At 40.4% G+C, this 19,315-nt stretch overlaps 1 protein-coding gene across 3 annotated transcripts in view; it reads right to left on the bottom strand.

The window, feature by feature from the left end:
- The window catches only part of FBXW7 (F-box and WD repeat domain containing 7), a 115,627-nt gene that overhangs the window by 59,265 nt on the left and 37,047 nt on the right, over window positions 1-19,315 (bottom strand). For all 3 annotated transcript variants that reach the window (XM_081021357.1, XM_081021361.1, XM_081021358.1), the window contains exon 2: window positions 10,025-10,603. In XM_081021357.1, the coding sequence (XP_080877483.1) occupies window positions 10,025-10,534 (510 nt within the window). In that variant the 5' untranslated portion in view covers window positions 10,535-10,603. The remainder of the gene's footprint in view (window positions 1-10,024; window positions 10,604-19,315) is intronic.

The raw sequence follows: 19,315 nt of genomic DNA, 5'->3' as shown, positions 1-19,315 counted from the left end.
TATGTAAGAAGAAATTAAACCTCTTCATGTTTGGGATTATATATAATAATGCAGTACCGTATTATTATGAAGTGTCTTGCCTATGTTCAGAATGACCAAGATACGGTCAGGACTATGTCAACTTTGACTCGATCTCTTGCTTACAGAACAGTGACAGCAGCCGCAATGTGAATTGATTTAGTGGATTTGCCAACCCCAGAGTCACTATGAGGGCCAACTCCTTTTTTACTAATTTGCTCATTATTGTTCTTTGATGAATATTGGTTTTTCTTATTTTTGTCCGAGATGCTCCCCATGAGTTGATGAGTGTAAGGTGTAACTGGTGGCTGTGTCTGACTGGGAGGAGAGGGTTTTTATCTCCTCAGGAGAAAAGGTGTTTGCATTTCTCCAGGTGAGAGATAGGCAAAAAGGAGTAGCTTTTCCCTGTTGCATTTTGATGCCTTGTATATGATGTGCTTCTGTAGTTCTCAGTTGTTTTACCTATGCACGTAGTTTAGGGCTATTTACTGTTGCCTAATCACGCGGGTGGCACTGTGGGTTAAACCACAGAGCCTAGGACTTGCCGATCAGAAGGTTGGTGGTTCGAATCCCCACAACAGGGTGAGCTCCCGTTGCTCGGTCCCTGCTCCTGCCAACCTAGCAGTTCAAAAGAACGTCAGAGTGCAAGTAGATAAATAGGTACCGCTCCAGCGGGAAGGTAAACAGTGTTTCCGTGTGCTGCTCTGGTTCGCCAGAAGCGGCTTAGTCATGCTGGCCACATGACCCGGAAGCTGTACGCTGGCTCCCTTGGCCAATAAAGCGAGATGAGCGCCGCAACCCCAGAGTCGGCCATGGCTGGACCTAATGGTCAGGGGTCCCTTTACCTTTAATCATGCTGCTTAAAATGTGGAATACGTTTTGAATGTGTATTTCATATAATCATTCTTTTTTGTAAAAGCACAGATCTCTCTTGAAATAGGAAGCAGTATGTAAAACAATTAACTAAATAAATAAATCGTTCATGGTATTTACCTAGATTAGGAGGACAAGCTATATCACAAGATAGTCAGCATTTTTCTTTTCAAGCTATGACGCTAATAGCCATGATTGCTATCCTCACAGAAACAAACAAACAAAATAGTTGCAGCCATTTGGGGTGGGAAAGGATAAACAAGTAGGGACACTGCAAATCACAGGAACTAAGAAAACAGGAAGTTGTGGACAAAGTTTGGGGAGATGCAGGAATAAATGCAAGGGAAAGTATCAGAGGAATGAAGGCTGATGGTCCATTTTCCAGTATCCTATAAATTTTGGGTCTGAGCTGGGCTGCCAGCATCATGCTGCTCTCCTTATAGGAAGCATAGAAGAAATATTCTCAGAGCCTAGGAATAATAAGCATCCTTGTGCAAATTTCCAATGGCACTGAGGGCAATCTTAGTTATGCTTACTAATAAAGATTGGATCACCGTTCACTCAGATATTTAAAAATGATATTGAGTTTAAAGGGATGGTACAAAGCAACAGCTATTCCTAGTCATGATGTGTTACCCATACATTACATTACTCAAAATTTATGTAGAGTGTATAAAAACAAGAAGTGGTGATGGGCTGAGAGCTGATACTGAAATTGCTGGACCATTATTGAAATTGGAATTAACTCACTTGGAGTCGCTGAAATTTTAATTAAGTTATTATGAAAATGGAATTTTCACTGACCATATAGTAAAAAGTTGTTTACAATGAAGAGAAGTATTACTGAACATATCACTTGCAAGCTGGAGACAGTGAAACTTAACAGAACTCTTATCTTGTGAGCATCTGCCCTCAAATGGATAAGAGTGATCACTACAACATTTAGCATTATTTATACTGCTTCTTATGAGATACTTACTATGAGACACAAAGCAATCTGGAAGTTAGTTGTTTTTCATAAGTAAGATTTTTTAAAAAAATGTTTGCCATTCAATGTTAACTTAAATCAGGGTGGCAAATTGTTCTTTTAAATGTGAACTCCCCAATTAATGAACACTTCAAATTCTGCAGAACCTGACTGCTTTACTGCTCCTGACAGACATGCTGGCCTAAGGGCCACACTACACATATGTATGTGGAGACCAGAGTGCAGAAGTGCGTCTCATTTCTGTGCCACATTAAGTGTAACAGTAACACACCCCACATGAAGTAATTGTTGGTAGGAGATAAGTGAGTAGATTTAAAACAGGTATTCCACAGGATGAGAATAATAATACAGTGGTACCTCGGGTTAAGTACTTAATTTGTTCCAGAGGTCCGTTCTTAACCTGAAGCACCACTTTAGCTAATGGGGCCTCCTGCTGCCGGAGCACGATTTCTGTTCTCATCCTGAAGCAAAGTTCTTAACCCGAGGTATTATTTCTGGGTTAGCGGTGTCTGTAACCTGAAGCGTATGTAACCCGAGGTACCACTGTACATCACAAAGCTGTGTGTCCCAGTTATCACTGGAGATTTCGTGATATTGGTCTGCTTATTATAACTCACCTGCTTCCCTGGATGACCTCAGGAAGGGTTGTGCTACTGTTATATTTCATAAGGCAGAGAAATGAAGAATCATAGGGAAAGGGAAAGGCTTCAAAATCATCTAAGCAGTAATATGCACAACTTTGTTAACTGTACAAGGCGCTACTTCCATTTGCAGAGAACAGAGTACAGTGGTACCTCGGTTTTCGGACCTCTCCGTTACCGGATGTTCCGGTTTTTGAACGCCAAAAAACCAGAAGTAAATGCTTCTATTTCCGAATGCGCCTTGGAAGTTGAATGGCTTCCACTGCATGTATCTGTTGTTTTTCACAATTTTCTCTACTGAACTGGCAGGTCGCCCTTTGTGCCTCAGTTTTCAAACGTTTTGGAAGTTGAACAGTCTTCCGGAACGGATTATGTTAGAAAACTGAGGTTCCACTGTATATGTTTTAAAAAATGCATTAGCTAGACATTTGTTGAGTATATTTTGAACAGGGAAGTATTGTTGTTTTAAATCCTAACTTCTGCTTCACTTGCCCTACCTGCTTTCAAATTAACATTTCACGAACATTTGTCTTCCTCCTCCATTAAATATTTCAGAAAGTATTTCAAATATGTAACACAAACCCCAATGATCGTCTTGCATTCTGCAAACATTCTAGAAATGTCAGTCCAATCCTTATCAGCTATAACATGATTTATCTCATGATTAAGTATAACTCTTTGGTCGTCTCAGGATAGTACCAGCTGTTAAAGAAGTACTACAGCTGCTCTTCAAGAATTCAGTGGCAGATTGCATCTTTGTACCCCAGTACACCTTTCAAACAAAATATACCATAAAACAGCCAAACAAATATTCTTATCGTTCTCCAAATGCAGGGAAACAAAAAGATAGGTATGTATGCTGCACTTTAATAAGCAACTGTCTGAGCTACCACCTTGTAATCTCATTTAAGATGTTGACAACTGAGTTTCAAAGAATGTGACATGCCTAAACCCCTCCCTACTTATGTATCTATAGCTCAGCTATGATAAGCCCAAATTCAAGTACAATACTCTATCCATTTTCACATTTTGCCTATTGAAATACTGAATTGAAAAACTTTGTTCACTACTAAGTAAGCCATGTAAGCATGTACTGGAAAGGTCATCAGCACACAGAAATATTCAGTTTAACTAAATTGTACTACCGTATCTTAAATCTTACTACTCTACATAGAAAATCTTAAGAGGAGGAGGTGAACCACCTGTAGACTGTTCAGTTCATTTTGTGAAAAGAACAGTGGGTTGTATCCGACAGGTTAGGAAACCCTCCAGAAAAGATTTGGCAGAAAAGCAGGAGGCTGCAGAGAGGCAGGGGAAGTCCTGTTGCACAAGTGGAACTCACACAATATTGGACTCAACCCAGTATTTTTAGCAGAAACTTACTTGCCTTTTCATAACTGCATCAATGGATTTTAGGTGTGCTACAAATTTAAAATGTTTTTAAAAGTTCAAGCACTTCATAACAGAAGCTTCTAATGTTCTTTGATAACGTATCTGACTTACTAGAAATATTCCATATAATACATATAAGCGAGCAAATGGAAAAACACACACTAACCAATTGTTACATGGCATTCACACGGTAGTGGCAGTTTAAGCTGCATAATCCTGTTCAGCTGGCAAATAGCATGCTGAAAAAGAGTGTGGCGTTATTAATAATAGCTCAAGATATGCGAAGTAAAGAATGTTTGAGCTGCCAAAAAAAGGCAGGTAGTCTGAGGCAGGCTGAAATTCTTGATCTGTCTTGTTTATTCTTATGTGCTTCAGTGATCTAAATAGGTATAGGAAGCATTCTTATGTAAATGGAATTAATTATAAATACATTAAGATTAAATAGTTCATGTCGACTTTGAATGGCACCACTAGTTTAAACACCCTCTAGTTGACCCAGTTGTATCGTGCTGCCCTCAAGACTAACTGCTGTCAAACTGGTACCTTACTCACTAGAATCCTGTTACCCACTGCTGAGTCCTAATCTATTTGTAAATACTTGATCAGAAGACACTTTGGAAATTCTCTGTAAGCTTATTTAACCTTAAATCTTCCAGGGGCAGGAACAACCATACTACAGTGGTACCTCTGGTTGCGAACGCAACCCGCAGCAGCCCGTCTGCACACATGCGGATTGCGATTTGCCGCTTCTGCGCATGACGTCATTTTGCGCATCTGCGCATGACGTCATTTTGCGCATCTGTGCATGTGCAAGTGGCAAAACCCGGAAGTAACCCTTTCTTCCAGGTCACGGTGGGACGTAACCTGAAATAACGTAACATGAAGCGGACGTAACATGAGGTATGATTGTACTGAAATTCATGTATGTATGCGTCTGAATGCTAGCTGCTAGGAATCGCAAACAGAGAGAGAGTTCTGTTACACTTAGGTCCTGCTTGCACTTTCCACAGGCATCTGGCTGACCACTGTGGGAACAGGATGATTGATTAGATTGGTATTTGGTTTGATCCAGAATGGCTCTTCTTGTGTTTATATTAACTACAAGATGTTCCTGTTTGGTCTTCGCTTCTCCTGTAGTGAGGAGAGCAAGGAACAATTCCTTCCAAAATTTGCACTGAACTAGTCCCTAGTGTCTGCCCTTTTAAAAACTGCTGACTAACAGCTTAAGAAAGCTTTGGACCCAGTGGTCTGGTTCAGAAAATGATTCAAGATTTTAAGCAACACAAGTTATGAAACTGGGAATGAGAAGTTTCCTTGCCTTTCTCCCATCACACACGGACTTTGGCACAGAGATCCTGGGTTGTAATAAGCTACGTCCAAACTGAGAAACTCTGACTTAACAACAGACAACAAACCAGGAAGGAAGTCAGAATGTGATCAATCATCTGAACCAAGCCACTGCCACACAGCTTAATAAATCAAAATATGTGGGAAAATAGAAGGTTGAAGAGCAACTGCAAATACAAGTCATGTCTGCTTTGTCACAGCCTACAGGAAAATTAAGCAAGTGTCAGATCTGGTCTATAGGCAGTGGGCTAAAGTGAGTCAGAAACTGGGAGTCATAATCAAGAGAAATCTAGGAGACAGGACTGCCACAGCAAGTCAGGACCAAAGAGCAAGAGCAGAAACAAAATGTGCATGCACACATGAGAATCCAGCTGCTCAAACAAGTTTCAATGAAAAGCACGTCCTCCTTATATACTCCATGCTCAGGAGGGATCAATGAGCAGCCGCTGTGGTGGAGGCAGGATTTGGAAGATTCCTCCCTAAGAGGCTGCAGCTATGTGGCTCACCACATGGGGGAGTGGTTAGCCATTCCTGGCAATAAAGGATATTAGACGCTTATGAAAAATGTAGTACTATATAGAATTTGCTGGGACAGAACAAAGGAGGTTGTAAGTAGTTAAATACAGTAGAGACCACTGTAAGTAGGATAGTGCAGAAAGCGGCAAGTCTTTCCCCAATGCATGAAGCAAGCAAAGCCACACTAAAGGGAAGGGATAACCCTCTGTTAAATATGGCAGAAGTCAGTATGATCTTGCTGCTCCTTGCAGTAGATAGCCTGATCCATCCAGAGCTGAGGTGTAAGCTGACCAGCTCCACCTCCCTTGTGGCTGAAACTATGAAGGAAGCTGCTGCCCAGGCCCGTACTGTGAAACTGAGTAAGGAAACCCGTCACATAGGGATTATGACAAGTGGTAGTGGACTGGTGACTCAGCAGCTATTGCTGATGAATTATTTTTCAGTTACAGTGGTACCTCTGGTTACGTACTTAAATTTGTTCCAGAGGTCCGTTCTTAACCTGAAACTGTTCTTAACCTGAAGTACCACTTTAGCTAATAGGGCCTCCCGCTGCTGCCATGCGATTTCTGCTCTCATCCTGAAGCAAAGTTCTTAACCTGAGGTACTATTTCTGGGTTAGCGGAGTCTGTAACCTGAAGCGTCTGTAACCCGAGGTATCACTGTATTATTAGTTCCATGGAACTGTATTGTTTATGTAATTGTTAGAATCTGCTTTCCTAGTGTGCTCATAACCTGTTTGATATGGTTATATTTGTTGTTTGCTTTTTAAAAAAGACACTCTGTAACTGTTGTGATCCACTTTCAGCTCCGCTTTGGTACTGAAAAAGCAGCATACAAAAGCAGCAACTGCTACAGGATAAAGCAAGAATGGATTTGAATTAAAGATGAAAGACTTTAATTATTTAGCAACAGAGCAAATTGCAGGCATTGTTATAGACCTCACACTTACCCCTACAGTGGTTTCGAGTTTATAGCATATACAGTACTACAGGGTTGTGCATTTTCACCATGGATCTCTTCTTGCCTAAAGTACACCAATGTTGCCATGCTCAAAAGCAATATCTGAATGAAAAGGTTCTCCAGTCATCAGTGTAAGCTTTTAAATTCATGAGATTTCTTTTCCAGACCATGTATGCCATCATCTCACTCATCTACTCCCCTTACCATAGGTTCTCTTAGATTTTAATATAACATTTATTAATTTTCAAAAAAAAAGGTTGTAATAGATTCTGCAAATATAATGTTATCAAACAGGATCTTGTGGCAATATACACAGTCCATATACAGTTATAGATCACTGTCGAACAAATAGACATATAATAAAACCAAAATAAACCACAGGTGTGTGGAAGATTGAAACTAGAACTATTTATGGCACAGACATAATTGTTAAACAAAACAAGGTTACAAAACATGAACCCTGTTATATCAAGGGAAGGCAATTAAAGTATTCAAATGCCCTAAGTCACTATATCAGCAATACTTGTTCATAGGTCGAGGGGGGTCCTTGGCCATGTTCCTCCTTGCTTAGAAATGAAATAAAGTCAGGTCAAATCATTATCAACCAACACTCATGAGAATTTTCCACATTAGGCAGGTAAAAATATACAGGTAATTTTATTGCATTTATCCTGCAGCCATAGGCACTAGCAAAACATTCATCTTTAATCTCTCATTGTTTACCTTGGACACAGCCTCTGAAACATACTAAAAAGTGGTGAACGCTAACATGTATGATACAGGCAATGAATTTCAAAAAATCTATCCCATATTCATGTTGGGGGTGGGGAAGAGATTAGTTCAGCAAAGGGGTGCAAAGCTAATTTCAGCTGGGAAAGCAAAATGTGAAGTAAGAGAGTCCCACTGAATGGCATGAGGCTCAGCAGGTTAAAACTATCAAGAAATACAACTGAGAATATCTATGCAAATTTCCCTCAGTCCAGTCCTCTCAAGTGACTGTGCATGCTTATCACTCTTAGCAGTGGTGTTTTTATTTTACAATCATCAAGAAAGCCAAGCCAACTCGAGTTCATTCTGGAGCCAACTCCAGTAGTTGGCAAATCCCAGGCCTCCCTTTCCATTTTGGTTGCCATGTAAAACCTTTCTGGAAGTAGGAGATGTTTGACAGTGGAACGGACTCTCTTGGAAAGTGGTAGGCTCTCCTTCTTTGGACGTTTTTAAGCAGAGGTTGGATGGCAACCTGTCATGTATGTCTCAGTTAAGTTCCTGCATTGCAGGGAGTTGGACTAGATGACCCTTGGGGTCCCTTCCAACTCAACAATTCTATATTTCTATAACATAGGCTAAGCATTTGTGTAGATCCTTTGTGGGTGCTAGTGCCAGCAAAACAGAAAACTATTAGACGAATGCATAAAGAAATTTATGGATAACAAAACAAATGGAGACCCGATTCTAACTGTGCAACATGGCTGCCAAAAGCCACCTCAGTGTAATGGAGACACATAAACTATAGCAGCGACTTCTGTACCTGGATACAAACAGCATTCTAGGGAACAGCTATTCTGAAATGTTGATGCCTGCCATATTCAGACTAGGGTTTTGGAAGCAATACTACTGTGTTTACTTTAGAACAAGGCCCAATACACCTACTTAGAATAGCCACAAGTTAGGCTGTTATACATAAGAGCTATTAGGCATCTACCAAATACCTAAACAATTTTGAGAAAGCAAAGATCAAATCTGAGAATCACTGAGGTTATTCATCTTAGTGTGTGTCTCTGCAGTAGACCAATCAGGATGATGATTCATCAGTGGAAGAGTTGTTAGTAAGAGATGCTTCAGTCTCTGGTGGGAGAAAAGCCCAATCTCCAGAAGTCCCAGTCCAATTGTTAGATCATTAGCCCTCACTGATTTATGGCTCTGGTCAGCAACTAACTGGCAAAAGGTAGTGCAAGGTGGAAGGTGGGTTTGTGTCTCCCCATCCTCACCAGTGTCCAGAAAGATTTTCCTGCATTTTCCTCAATACGACAGTAGATGAGAAGAGGCAGGCAGAGGCAGCATCCTAGACCCCACTGAATAGTTGCAGAGGACTACAAAAGCATGTACATTCTCACATTGCATGGGGAAGTCAGCTAGGTGGGAAGCAGCACACAGCTGTTGCGTATACTACTTTGACCTGCCATGTGTCCCTGCCATTGTCAGGACACATTTCAACATTTACCAAGTGCAGCAGTGGCAGCAGGTCAAAAGAAGCGTAAGGGAGAATCATATGCCACTTCTAATGTAGCCACTAGAAAAAATTAATTATATGCTCTTATGTACACAAGTGTTCTGTTTCCACTCATAGAAAGGGCAGGAAGGTATTTTCTGGTCTGGGTTGATATTTGTACAACCAGCCATAGGGCAAAAAGCAGCACTTGTGGTTACAACCTAGAGAAAAGAATGGTTTCCTACTAAAAGCATCAGATGCATGTGTGAATTGTAGTAGTACAAATTTTCTTTGAATGTGTGAAAATTACTTTATGGTGGTCCAAAATCCAGTGACCAATTGAATGCAATAAGGATAAACCTGCACATCATACATCCCTCTTGAAGAAAACTTATTGGACAAGTACAGATCTCAATATTCAATGCACTCACAGATTTTTCTACCCGACTTCTTACTCTGCTTACACTTATGAGGAGTAGAATCCACTAGAAAACTGTTGTCAGTTTTCAGGATATAAGTAAGACAGAAATATTGGAACTTGTACAATGGCAAACATTTCTTAACCTAGAAAGCTGACAGGCATGCTGTAGTTAAAGAAAACAAAAAAGGAAAGAACTTTCTTGATTACCTATTCATGTTTATCAGCACCTTGCCTTCTGGTACATATTTTAAGGAGTTTCTTGTAAAAGAAAATGCTAATACATACTATTTTGGCAAATATGTACAAAACATTATACACAACTAACAAATTCCATTTCACTTGCTTTGAAGGGGAAAAAATAGCAAAGGCTCATTAAGTGTGTCTTAGAGCAACTGTAAGAGCAGAACACAGAAGGATCCCAATGCCATTGAACTTAGTGCTTAGTAGTAGAGTAGTATAATTTTTGTTTCACAATAAATAAGAAAAATACTTGAACGCTGGTATAAAGCCTTCATAGTAAATCAGTAGTTTCATAGGAGTGCATTATTCTAGTAATATATATTAACTGCTTAATTCTTATTTTAAAAAAAAATAAATCTCCATGCCTCAGCGCTTTGCTTAAAATTACTTTAAATTACTCATTACTTTAAATTACTCACCTTTGACTTTATGTAGAATGGAGATGACTGCTGATGTATTGCTAAGTCCATGATACTATTTGAGTTTGTGACAGTGTTACTATTAGTGCGTTCCTCATCTCTGCTGCTTTCATCAGATTGATCAAAATCATCACTGTCCTGGTCCATTTCTTCCTCTTCCTCCATCTCCTCCTCCTCTTGTTCACCAGCATGTTCATCTTCTTCCTCCTCTTCTTGGTTACCAGAATATTCTTCATCCACTGCAATAAATCTGTTGTTGTTTTCTTCTAATTGTTCTTGCTGGGACTCATTTCTGTGGCAAAGTCCAGGCTCCCCACCACCTATTTCCCCATTCCTTGCCGCGTGCGCTTCCTCTTGTTGCCGTAATTGTTGTTGCTGCTGCTGCTGTTGCTCCTCCTCCACCACTCGATTCATCTGCTCTTCATCGACTTGGCTTGAGGAAGCATTACCTCGAATAGACCCACCAGTTCGTCGTCTCTTACTGCCGACAGACAGCAGTTCTTGATTCATTTCCAAAAGCCAGCTTGCTACTTCTTGTACCTTTGCTAGACTATCTGAAGATGCAAATGTTTTCACATTCTGAGAAGAAAAAAAGCAGAGGTAGAGAACAAAGATTAGACACTTTTATCAGCGTATCAGTTATTTATACAGAGCTGGGTTTCACGTATTGCCCTGACTCAAGAACAGTTCTAAGCCCAGCATGGAAGCCTTATTTTAAACCTGAAGCTGTAATATGGCCATTCCAATACCAAATTAAGCCCTCTTTTTATGCATTTTATAGTAAGTAATTAGTTTTATACCTTTAGATTAACTCCAAGTGTCAAGATGGAGGGGGGAAAGAATATGAACACTGAGCACTAAATGGCCCCATTAATATAATAAAGTTTTTGTGGTCCATAAAACCTAAGTTAGGCACCCTGGGCAGTGCCAATTATAATGAAAGCAATATAGAAAAAGAAATTGATTGTCTCTGAAAAGTTTCTTCTAAAAATTAATTTCCTTCATAACTGGTTAGAGAGAATGTGCTTTCCACAATTATGCTAATTATTTCATTTGACAATGTATCTCAGGCAAAGTTGTTGATGACAAGATGAAAACATGCAAAAGGTCCTCAATGTGAAAAACAAACCAGTGGCTATTCTGTTGGATACAAAATATAACCCAAAAAGACTGAATTTTAAAAGGGTATTTGGGGGTCTGTTTATAAGACCTCAAGCTGCTAAATTAGAGTAGATGTCATTAATTAATTGATCAATCAGATATTTCTAGATCACACTTTTGTAGAAATACAACATGGCAGTAAGCACTATACCAAAACTCACAATACCAACTAAAACATCAATAAAACAACAGAAAAAGTCCATAAATACATTTTACACATTTCATATTTTAAAGGCCTGTCTAAATAACAGGGGCAATGTCTGTAAGAAGGAAGGGGTGATTTCTGAACTTTTACTGGCAAGGAGTTCTGTCCGCAGCACATGGCTTGATCCCTAGTAAAGGCCAATCAAACTTGAGGGGTGTGAGGAACTACAAGAAGTGACCCATCAAAGGATCTCATTGATCGAGGTGGAGCATAAGAGAGGCAGGCGGTCCTTAAGGTACATTGGTCCCAAGTTGTTCAGGGCTTTGTGAATTAACCCAAGAACCTCACACCTGACCCAGTAGCAACTTGGTAGCCTGCGCAAATCTCTCAGCAGAGAAGTCACATGCTGCCAGTCGCCTGCTCCTGTGAGCAGTCTGGCCATAACATTCTGCACTAACTGCAGCTGTTGGATCAGCTGCAAGGGTAGCCCCACATAAAGAACTTTACAATAATCAAGTCTTGAGGTTACCAATGAAGCACTGTGATCAAGCTACTGCGGTCCAGGTAAAGGCACAGCTGGTAATACTGAGGGAGGCCAGCATGCTAGCAGAAAAAGTCTTCCAAAGTACCTCGGCCACCCTGCTGGAACCAAAGGCTGCTGTAGCAGCAGAGGTGGACTACCCAGTGTGAAGTCCTTAAGGATATGCAGGAGTTCTTCTATTTGATGCATGTACCCATTTAAAGTATTATCTACGAACAGCAAACACCTGGCGGTTACGGTGAGGGACCCAGATGCTGGGCACAAAGGAGCTGCCCTTCCTGTCTACCTTCATAGCACTGATCTTAGGTCAGCTGGTGGGCAGAAACAGAACTCTGATTATGATCAGAGCAGCGAAGCCTCTGAGGTGCGTAGAGATTGCACTTTTTAAAATGTTTATATATGCAGAAGTCTCAGCTAAATACAAATTCATTCCAAATATCTGTGTAATGGAATTAGTATAAGTATTACTTTTAAAATTAAACCATGTCATTTTAAAAAGGAAGCATACCATGTCTTTAAACATCATAAAATTATTCAACCCTATAAATTCAAGCTGTAGCATGTTGACTGTAAGTCATGTGGAGTGATACGATGATGGAGACATTCTTTTATTTTTACCCCAAACATATAACATAACATAGGCCATGATTTCATGTATGATACCTATACAAAACATACCGTATTACTTGTGAGAAACATGCACCCACTTTTTTCAAAAACACTCAATGACTGAGAAACCTATTTGATTAGTTTCAAATTAAAATTTCTATAAAATTGATTTCCAATGCTATTTGTAACCCATATATTTTTGATGATTCACTATCTACTTCACACAGATTTCATTTAATACACTGTGCCAGAAGAAACACAATTCTACGTATAAAAATAGCAATGGCAGATATACATATTTTTCAGAAGCATGTGGTTTTGTGTAGTATAAGCAGATAAATATACACATTTGCTACAGAAATGGCTTGAATTGTGCTTAGTCATTAAGTGAGCAATTACTATCAAATTATATCAACTAACCAATAGCACTAGCAATAATGAAATAGGAGCTATAATTTTTATTGGCTAAGTATGCAGCTTTTGGAATAACTACAAGGAATTCTGGTCACAATCCAAACAAGTATTTTTAAACTAGTGTAAGGGCTTCTACTTATCTAGGTAGAGTGAACATTAATTCTTCATACGATACCACAAACTGCTTTTGCAATTCCCTTCCATTTCAGAGATCCTATAAAGCCTCTGCAGGAGAAGCTGTGCAAGAAACAAAAATCAAAAAGACTTTGGGGCATGTGGAACTAACTGATTGGTTCTTTATATATGTGCCAACACAGAATAACAGGGCTAACACAATTGGAAGATCACCGATAAATTAAGAAATTAATTGATTTACAACATCCCTTCCTTATAAAAATATCATAGATGATACAACATAATGGGTAGTGGCTGAGAGCCTAACCTAGAAGCTCCCAGTTCAGCTCTCATCTCAGTCCCAAGTTCACTAGGTGGCCTTAGAAAACCTACTTCTCTCAGCTTTGGTCACCACAACACACACCCCTACAATAGTAGCATCGTCCCCATATCTACTCTAGGGGTGCTGCTGTAAGGATTACGCAGCTAGCATGTCAATCTATGAGGAACATTCTAAGGTATGAGGGTGGCGCTGAGGTCTAAACCACTGAGCCTAGGGCTTGCCGATCGGAAGGTTGGCAGTTCGAATCCCCGCAATGGGGTGAGCACCCGTTGCTAGGGTCCCTGCTCCTGCCAACCTAGCAGTTCGAAAGCACGTCAAAATGCAAGTAGATAAATAGGTACCACTGTGGCGAGAAGGTAAACGGCATTTCCGATTCGCCAGAAGCGGTTTAGTCATACTGCCCACATGACCCGGAAAAACTGTCTGCGGACAAACGTTGGCTTCTTTGGCCAGTAAAGCGAGTTGAGCGCCGCAACCCCAGAGACGTTCGTGAGTGGACTTAACTGTCAGGGGTTCTTTACCTTTACTTTAAGGTACATTACCATCATTACCTTGTTAGGTATTATCCCATCTCCTATGAACAAGCACCTTTGGTTATGGGAAAGCTCTCTCACACACACAAGCACCAGTGCCACACAATGATATTGCAACAGTGAAGTTTATACATAAAACATACTCAGATCGCAACACTGATTAGAAGTACAGTATTGTCAAATATGGTTATGTTGGGAGGCTGAAAAAGAAAATATGTTAAGTGAATTCCCATGTTGATCCACTAGAGGGCAGCCTCCTCTGTATAACAAGTTAACCATGCTAAAAGCGAAATGAAAAAAGTTACTTGTAGACAAAATTTGTTGAAAAGCACAGCATGCCATTAGGATCATCTGCTGAGAAACGTGCATCAGCAATTTATTTTGTCACTTCATAACAGTTTTTAAAATTATGAACTGAAGCTAAGAAATTAGTATACATAAAGCAGGTAGGATAGCTCAGCTGGTTAGAGTGTGGTAGTCATGATGTCAAGGTTGCAGGTTCAATGTATGGGACAGCTGCATATTCCAGCACTGTAGGGGATTGAACTGATCCTCAGGGTCCTGATTAATTTATTAGGAAGACAACATGTGCAGGACAAGTAGTACTGGATCTCTCTAACTAGTCTATGATAGCATTACTACAGTAGAATTATCAAATCAATACCTCATATTTTAGAAATTTGCTATCAAGTTCAGATATGTCTCCACTGACTTACAGTTTATTATTACTTTTTAATAATAAAAGCTGTCTTTTCCCTTTTTATTAGATTTTTCTAATTCCTATAATTCTAACCTATTCAGACTTTCAAATTTGATCTCAAACAGTACAGTGGTACCTTTGCAGATGACACCAAACTGGGAGGGGTGGCTAACACCCCAGAGGACAGGATCACACTTCAAAACGACCTTGACAGATTAGAGAACTGGGCCAAAACAAACAAGATGAATTTTAATAGGGAGAAATGTAAAGTATTGCACTTGGGCAAAAAAAATGAGAGGCACAAATACAAGATGGGGGACACCTGGCTTGAGAGCAGTACATGTGAAAAGGATCTAGGAGTCTTGGTTGACCACAAACTTGACATGAGCCAACAGTGTGACGCGGCAGCTAAAAAAGCCAATGCAATTCTGGGCTGCATCAATAGGAGTATAGCATCTAGATCAAGGGAAGTAATAGTGCCACTGTATTCTGCTCTGGTCAGACCTCACCTGGAGTACTGTGTCCAGTTCTGGGCACCACAGTTCAAGAAGGGCACTGACAAACTGGAACGTGTCCAGAGGAAGGCAACCAAAATGGTCAAAGGCCTGGAAACGATGCCTTATGAGGAACGGCTAAGGGAGCTGGGCATGTTTAGCCTGGAGAAGAGGAGGTTAAGGGGTGATATGATAGCCATGTTCAAATATATAAAAGGATGTCACATAGAGGAGGGAGAAAGGTTGTTTTCTGCTGCTCCAGAGAAGCGGACACGGAGCAATGGATCCAAACTACAAGAAAGAAGATTCCACCTAAACATTAGGAAGAACTTCCTGACAGTAAGAGCTGTTCGACAGTGGAATTTGCTGCCAAGGAGTGTGGTGGAGTCTCCTTCTTTGGAGGTCTTTAAGCAGAGGCTTGACAACCATATGTCAGGAGTGCTCTGATGGTGTTTCCTGCTTGGCAGGGGGTTGGACTCGATGGCCCTTGTGGTCTCTTCCAACTCTATGATTCTATGATTCTACCTTGGGTTACAGACGCTTCAGGTTACAGACACTTCAGGTTACAGACTCCACTAACCCAGAAATAGTACTTCGGGTTAAGAACTTTGCTTCAGGATGAGAACAGAAATCGTGCTCTGGCGGTGCAGCATCAGCAGGAGGCCCCATTATCTAAAGTGGTGCTTCAGGTTAAGAACAGTTTCAGGTTAAGAACTGACCTCCGGAACGAATTAAGTTCTTAACCCAAGGTACCACTGTACTGCGGTATCCCATTAAAAAGTGATCAAAGGGACAGGTAGAGACAACCTGTTTCAGTATTTTCATATTATTTGCTCTTTATTACATAAAACATCCATATCTTCTCATGAAAATGTTTCAGTGTTGACCCCAAAGGTTTAACAGGAAAAAAAATCCATCATCAACTGCAACTGAGATAAAACACAGGATACTCAAAAGCCATTGATATAAATGGGAAACTGGCGCTGACAAAAATATTGCATTGAAGAATGGTCTTAAAGTTGGAGGATTGAGGTTAGAAATAATAAGTTGTGACCAATGCTGTCACTAGGCAAGCAGAAGACACTTCTGCTTGTGCAAGGAGAGTTCCCTGTCCTCTCCCCACCTCTGAAGACCACCGTCACCAAATCCTTAAAATCTGCTCCACAGGGGACATCCACCATGGACGTCAACTCATGTTGATATAACATTTATTATAAATAATCCAGTTTTCATTTTGTTCATGCTTAAGTGCTCTACAAATGAAATGTATACACATAATGCATTAAAGTTGTTGGCAGTGTAATTCACCAAATGCTGACTTGCTACAGACAATCTGAATTTGTACATTTGCGGGCAATTTGTGCAAAGAATTTGGGGGTATTATATTCCCTACGTTCCCAAATGGTAAAACCAGAAAATTCTCTTGAAATAGTCGCTGTTGAAATTAGGACAATCTGGGTCTTTGTAGTCTGGTACCATTGGTAAGCTTGAGACTGGATTACTACAATATGCACTGTGTGGGGGACTGCCCTTAAATGTGATGTGGAAGCTGCTCCCTTTACTGCAGAATGCAGCAGACAGACTGCTGATGGGAGCAAATGGCCAACAGCAGGCAACATCTCTGCTAAAGCAGGCACCCTGGCTCAGTGGGTCAGGTTCAAGGTTCTTGTGTTAATATACAAAGTCCTGAACACCTTGAGTCCAGCATACCTTCAGGACTGCCTTATATCCTGGTTCAATCACCAAGATTTTCCAGAGGAGGGTTCTTAGCTCTTCCGTGTGCTACAGAAGTCTAGGACTGGCTTCACCTAGGAGTTGGGCATTTACTGTTATATGATTTGACATTCCTAATTAACCCAGGAACTAGAAGACACTTTTAAAACCTTACCTGAGTAAAACGTGTATTTCTACTAATTTACTACGGGAAAAGGGACACGGGTGGCGCTGTGGGTTAAACCACAAAGCCTAGGGCTTGCCGATCAGAAGGTCGGCGGTTTGAATCCCTGTGACGGGGTGAGCTCCCATTGTTCGGTCCCTGCTCCTGCCAACCTAGCAGTTCGAAAGCACATCAAAGTGCAAGTAGATAAATAGGTACCGCTCCGGCGGGAAGGTAAACTGCGTTTCTGTGCGCTGCTCTGGTTCGCCAGAAACAGCTTAGTCATGCTGGCGACATGACCCGGAAGCTGTACGCCGGCTCCCTCGGCCAATAAAGCGAGATGAGCACCACAACTCCAGAGTCGGCCACGACTGGACTAACGGTCAGGGGTCCCTTTACCTTTACTACGGGAAATGCAATTATAAGGCAAACAATATTGAATCTATTAAGACATGAAAAATAATATTAAACTTAAAAAACTAGTTGGATTTTATTGAGCTCCTTGGATAAAAAAATGTGAGAACAGTTCATTTTAGAACCGTACACAGCACCAATTTCAGACACTTTCCTCCGTGGGCAGCCCATTTATTTACAAAGAAAAGCAAGTCTGCATGCCCCCCATATAACAATCTATTTGTCTTTCTCCTCCAAGAGTGCCAGCTTGCAAGTGGGGAGCACTTCACTGAGCTCCAGGATAATGGGAGCACAGAAGTACCCACAGGACAACGATCCAGACTCAAACTTCTTATTCTTTTTAATTAATATAAGAAACACATAGTCTTAAGGCACAGCATTCCAGCCTTGTAACTGCACAGTATTTCTTATTCAATGATAAGTCTGCTGTCAAAAGATGCCAATAAAATCATGATGTTCTTCGAGTACCAGGTCCTTGAAATAACAAAGAACAACAGCTTGCAGCAGAAAGGGAATTCCATATTCAATAGTATCATGCTTTCTATTACATTCTCCCAGTCAATTTTATGTATTTAGAGCTATAAATGCATTAAAGAAACTCACAACATACATTCACTGATAAATTTTATTAAAAATAACAGCACAATGGCTACCTTGGATTGCAATTCCAAATCCTATGGCTACCTATTCAGAAGATGAATGAGGTTGCTTTCAAATAAATATACAGAGAATTGATGTTTTGTTTTTTTAAGAGAGAGTTCAACAGGCTAATATAGCTTTTATTCTGGAAAGCAAGTGAAAGTATTCTTAAATAAAATATTGCCCCTTCCAAAGTTCTGAAACTACACAGAAACTTTGGGGACTGGAGTGCAAGAAAGTTAAAAACAAGTAAAAATAAGGAGGAATCCAACAGGAAAGGACTCTGACGGAATGAAAGAATGCAGTAGCTTCAGTTGTCAAAGAGTTCAAACTTGTAAATAAGGCCACAAGGGTTACTAGCCTGTGATTTTATTTTATTTTTATATCAGGATGTTGGGGGGCTGGCAGAGAGACAGAGATTTGCATTTCTATTGCAGGCATAGAGGAGGGGGCTTCTCTTCTCTAACAACTCACTTGGCTTCTATGCTGGGTGCGGAGAAGGCAAGGCCCTTCCAATGCCTACTCTACCAGCCTACATTAAATTACTGGTTGCTTCTAGGCCAGTGCTTATATGCGAGGCTGGTAAAGCAAACATAGCACTTACGGGGGGGGGGGGGGGGCTGAAAAGTAATCCTGGGGGTGGTGGAGAGGAATCTAAGCAGAAAATTATTAAAACTATATCAGGTTTCCTTCTTCTAGCCCATAAAAAAGATGGCCCATAAAAGATGGGTTGATAAAAGAGACGGGTCTAAAACTCCGCCCCCCCCAAAAAAAGTTCCATAATTTGGATTTATGTCTGGCAAAAAGCTGAATGCTACATCTATTAAGTGTAATCTCTCTCCCTCTTAATTATAGCTAGCTATGACAATAACTCTTTGAATTAAGGGTCTATATTTTTAAAAAATCACTACCTTCCCCGTGTGTATGTGATGTCAGGGAAGCTACTAGGGTTACACACAGCTTACTGAGGTCCTTCTGTGAATTCTATGTGTTCAGTATTGCAGGAGAAGAAATGTATATACCCTCATAAAGGGGTGGGAAAGAAGGCAGCACAGACGAAGTCTACCGGAATTCTGCTGCAACATGTAACGTCCTTTATTATGCATTATCTCCTAGATTTGCAACATGAATAAAAGGTTACCTTCTACTGAGAATTAACTACAGTTAACTGGGGGGAAATATGAACTGAATTAAGAACTGCCCCTTTCCAAAGAAGCCTAAGATAATTACAAGGTGGTCACTCTTAGCTACTACAGTACTGATTTACTAAAGAATACTTGCAATATTGCACTTTCAAATGTCTAACAA

The sequence above is a fragment of the Podarcis pityusensis genome (assembly GCF_964106645.2).
Source record: "Podarcis pityusensis genome assembly, chromosome: 9".
NCBI lineage: Eukaryota > Metazoa > Chordata > Lepidosauria > Squamata > Lacertidae > Podarcis > Podarcis pityusensis.
This window is presented reverse-complemented; position numbering and strand designations above follow the sequence as displayed.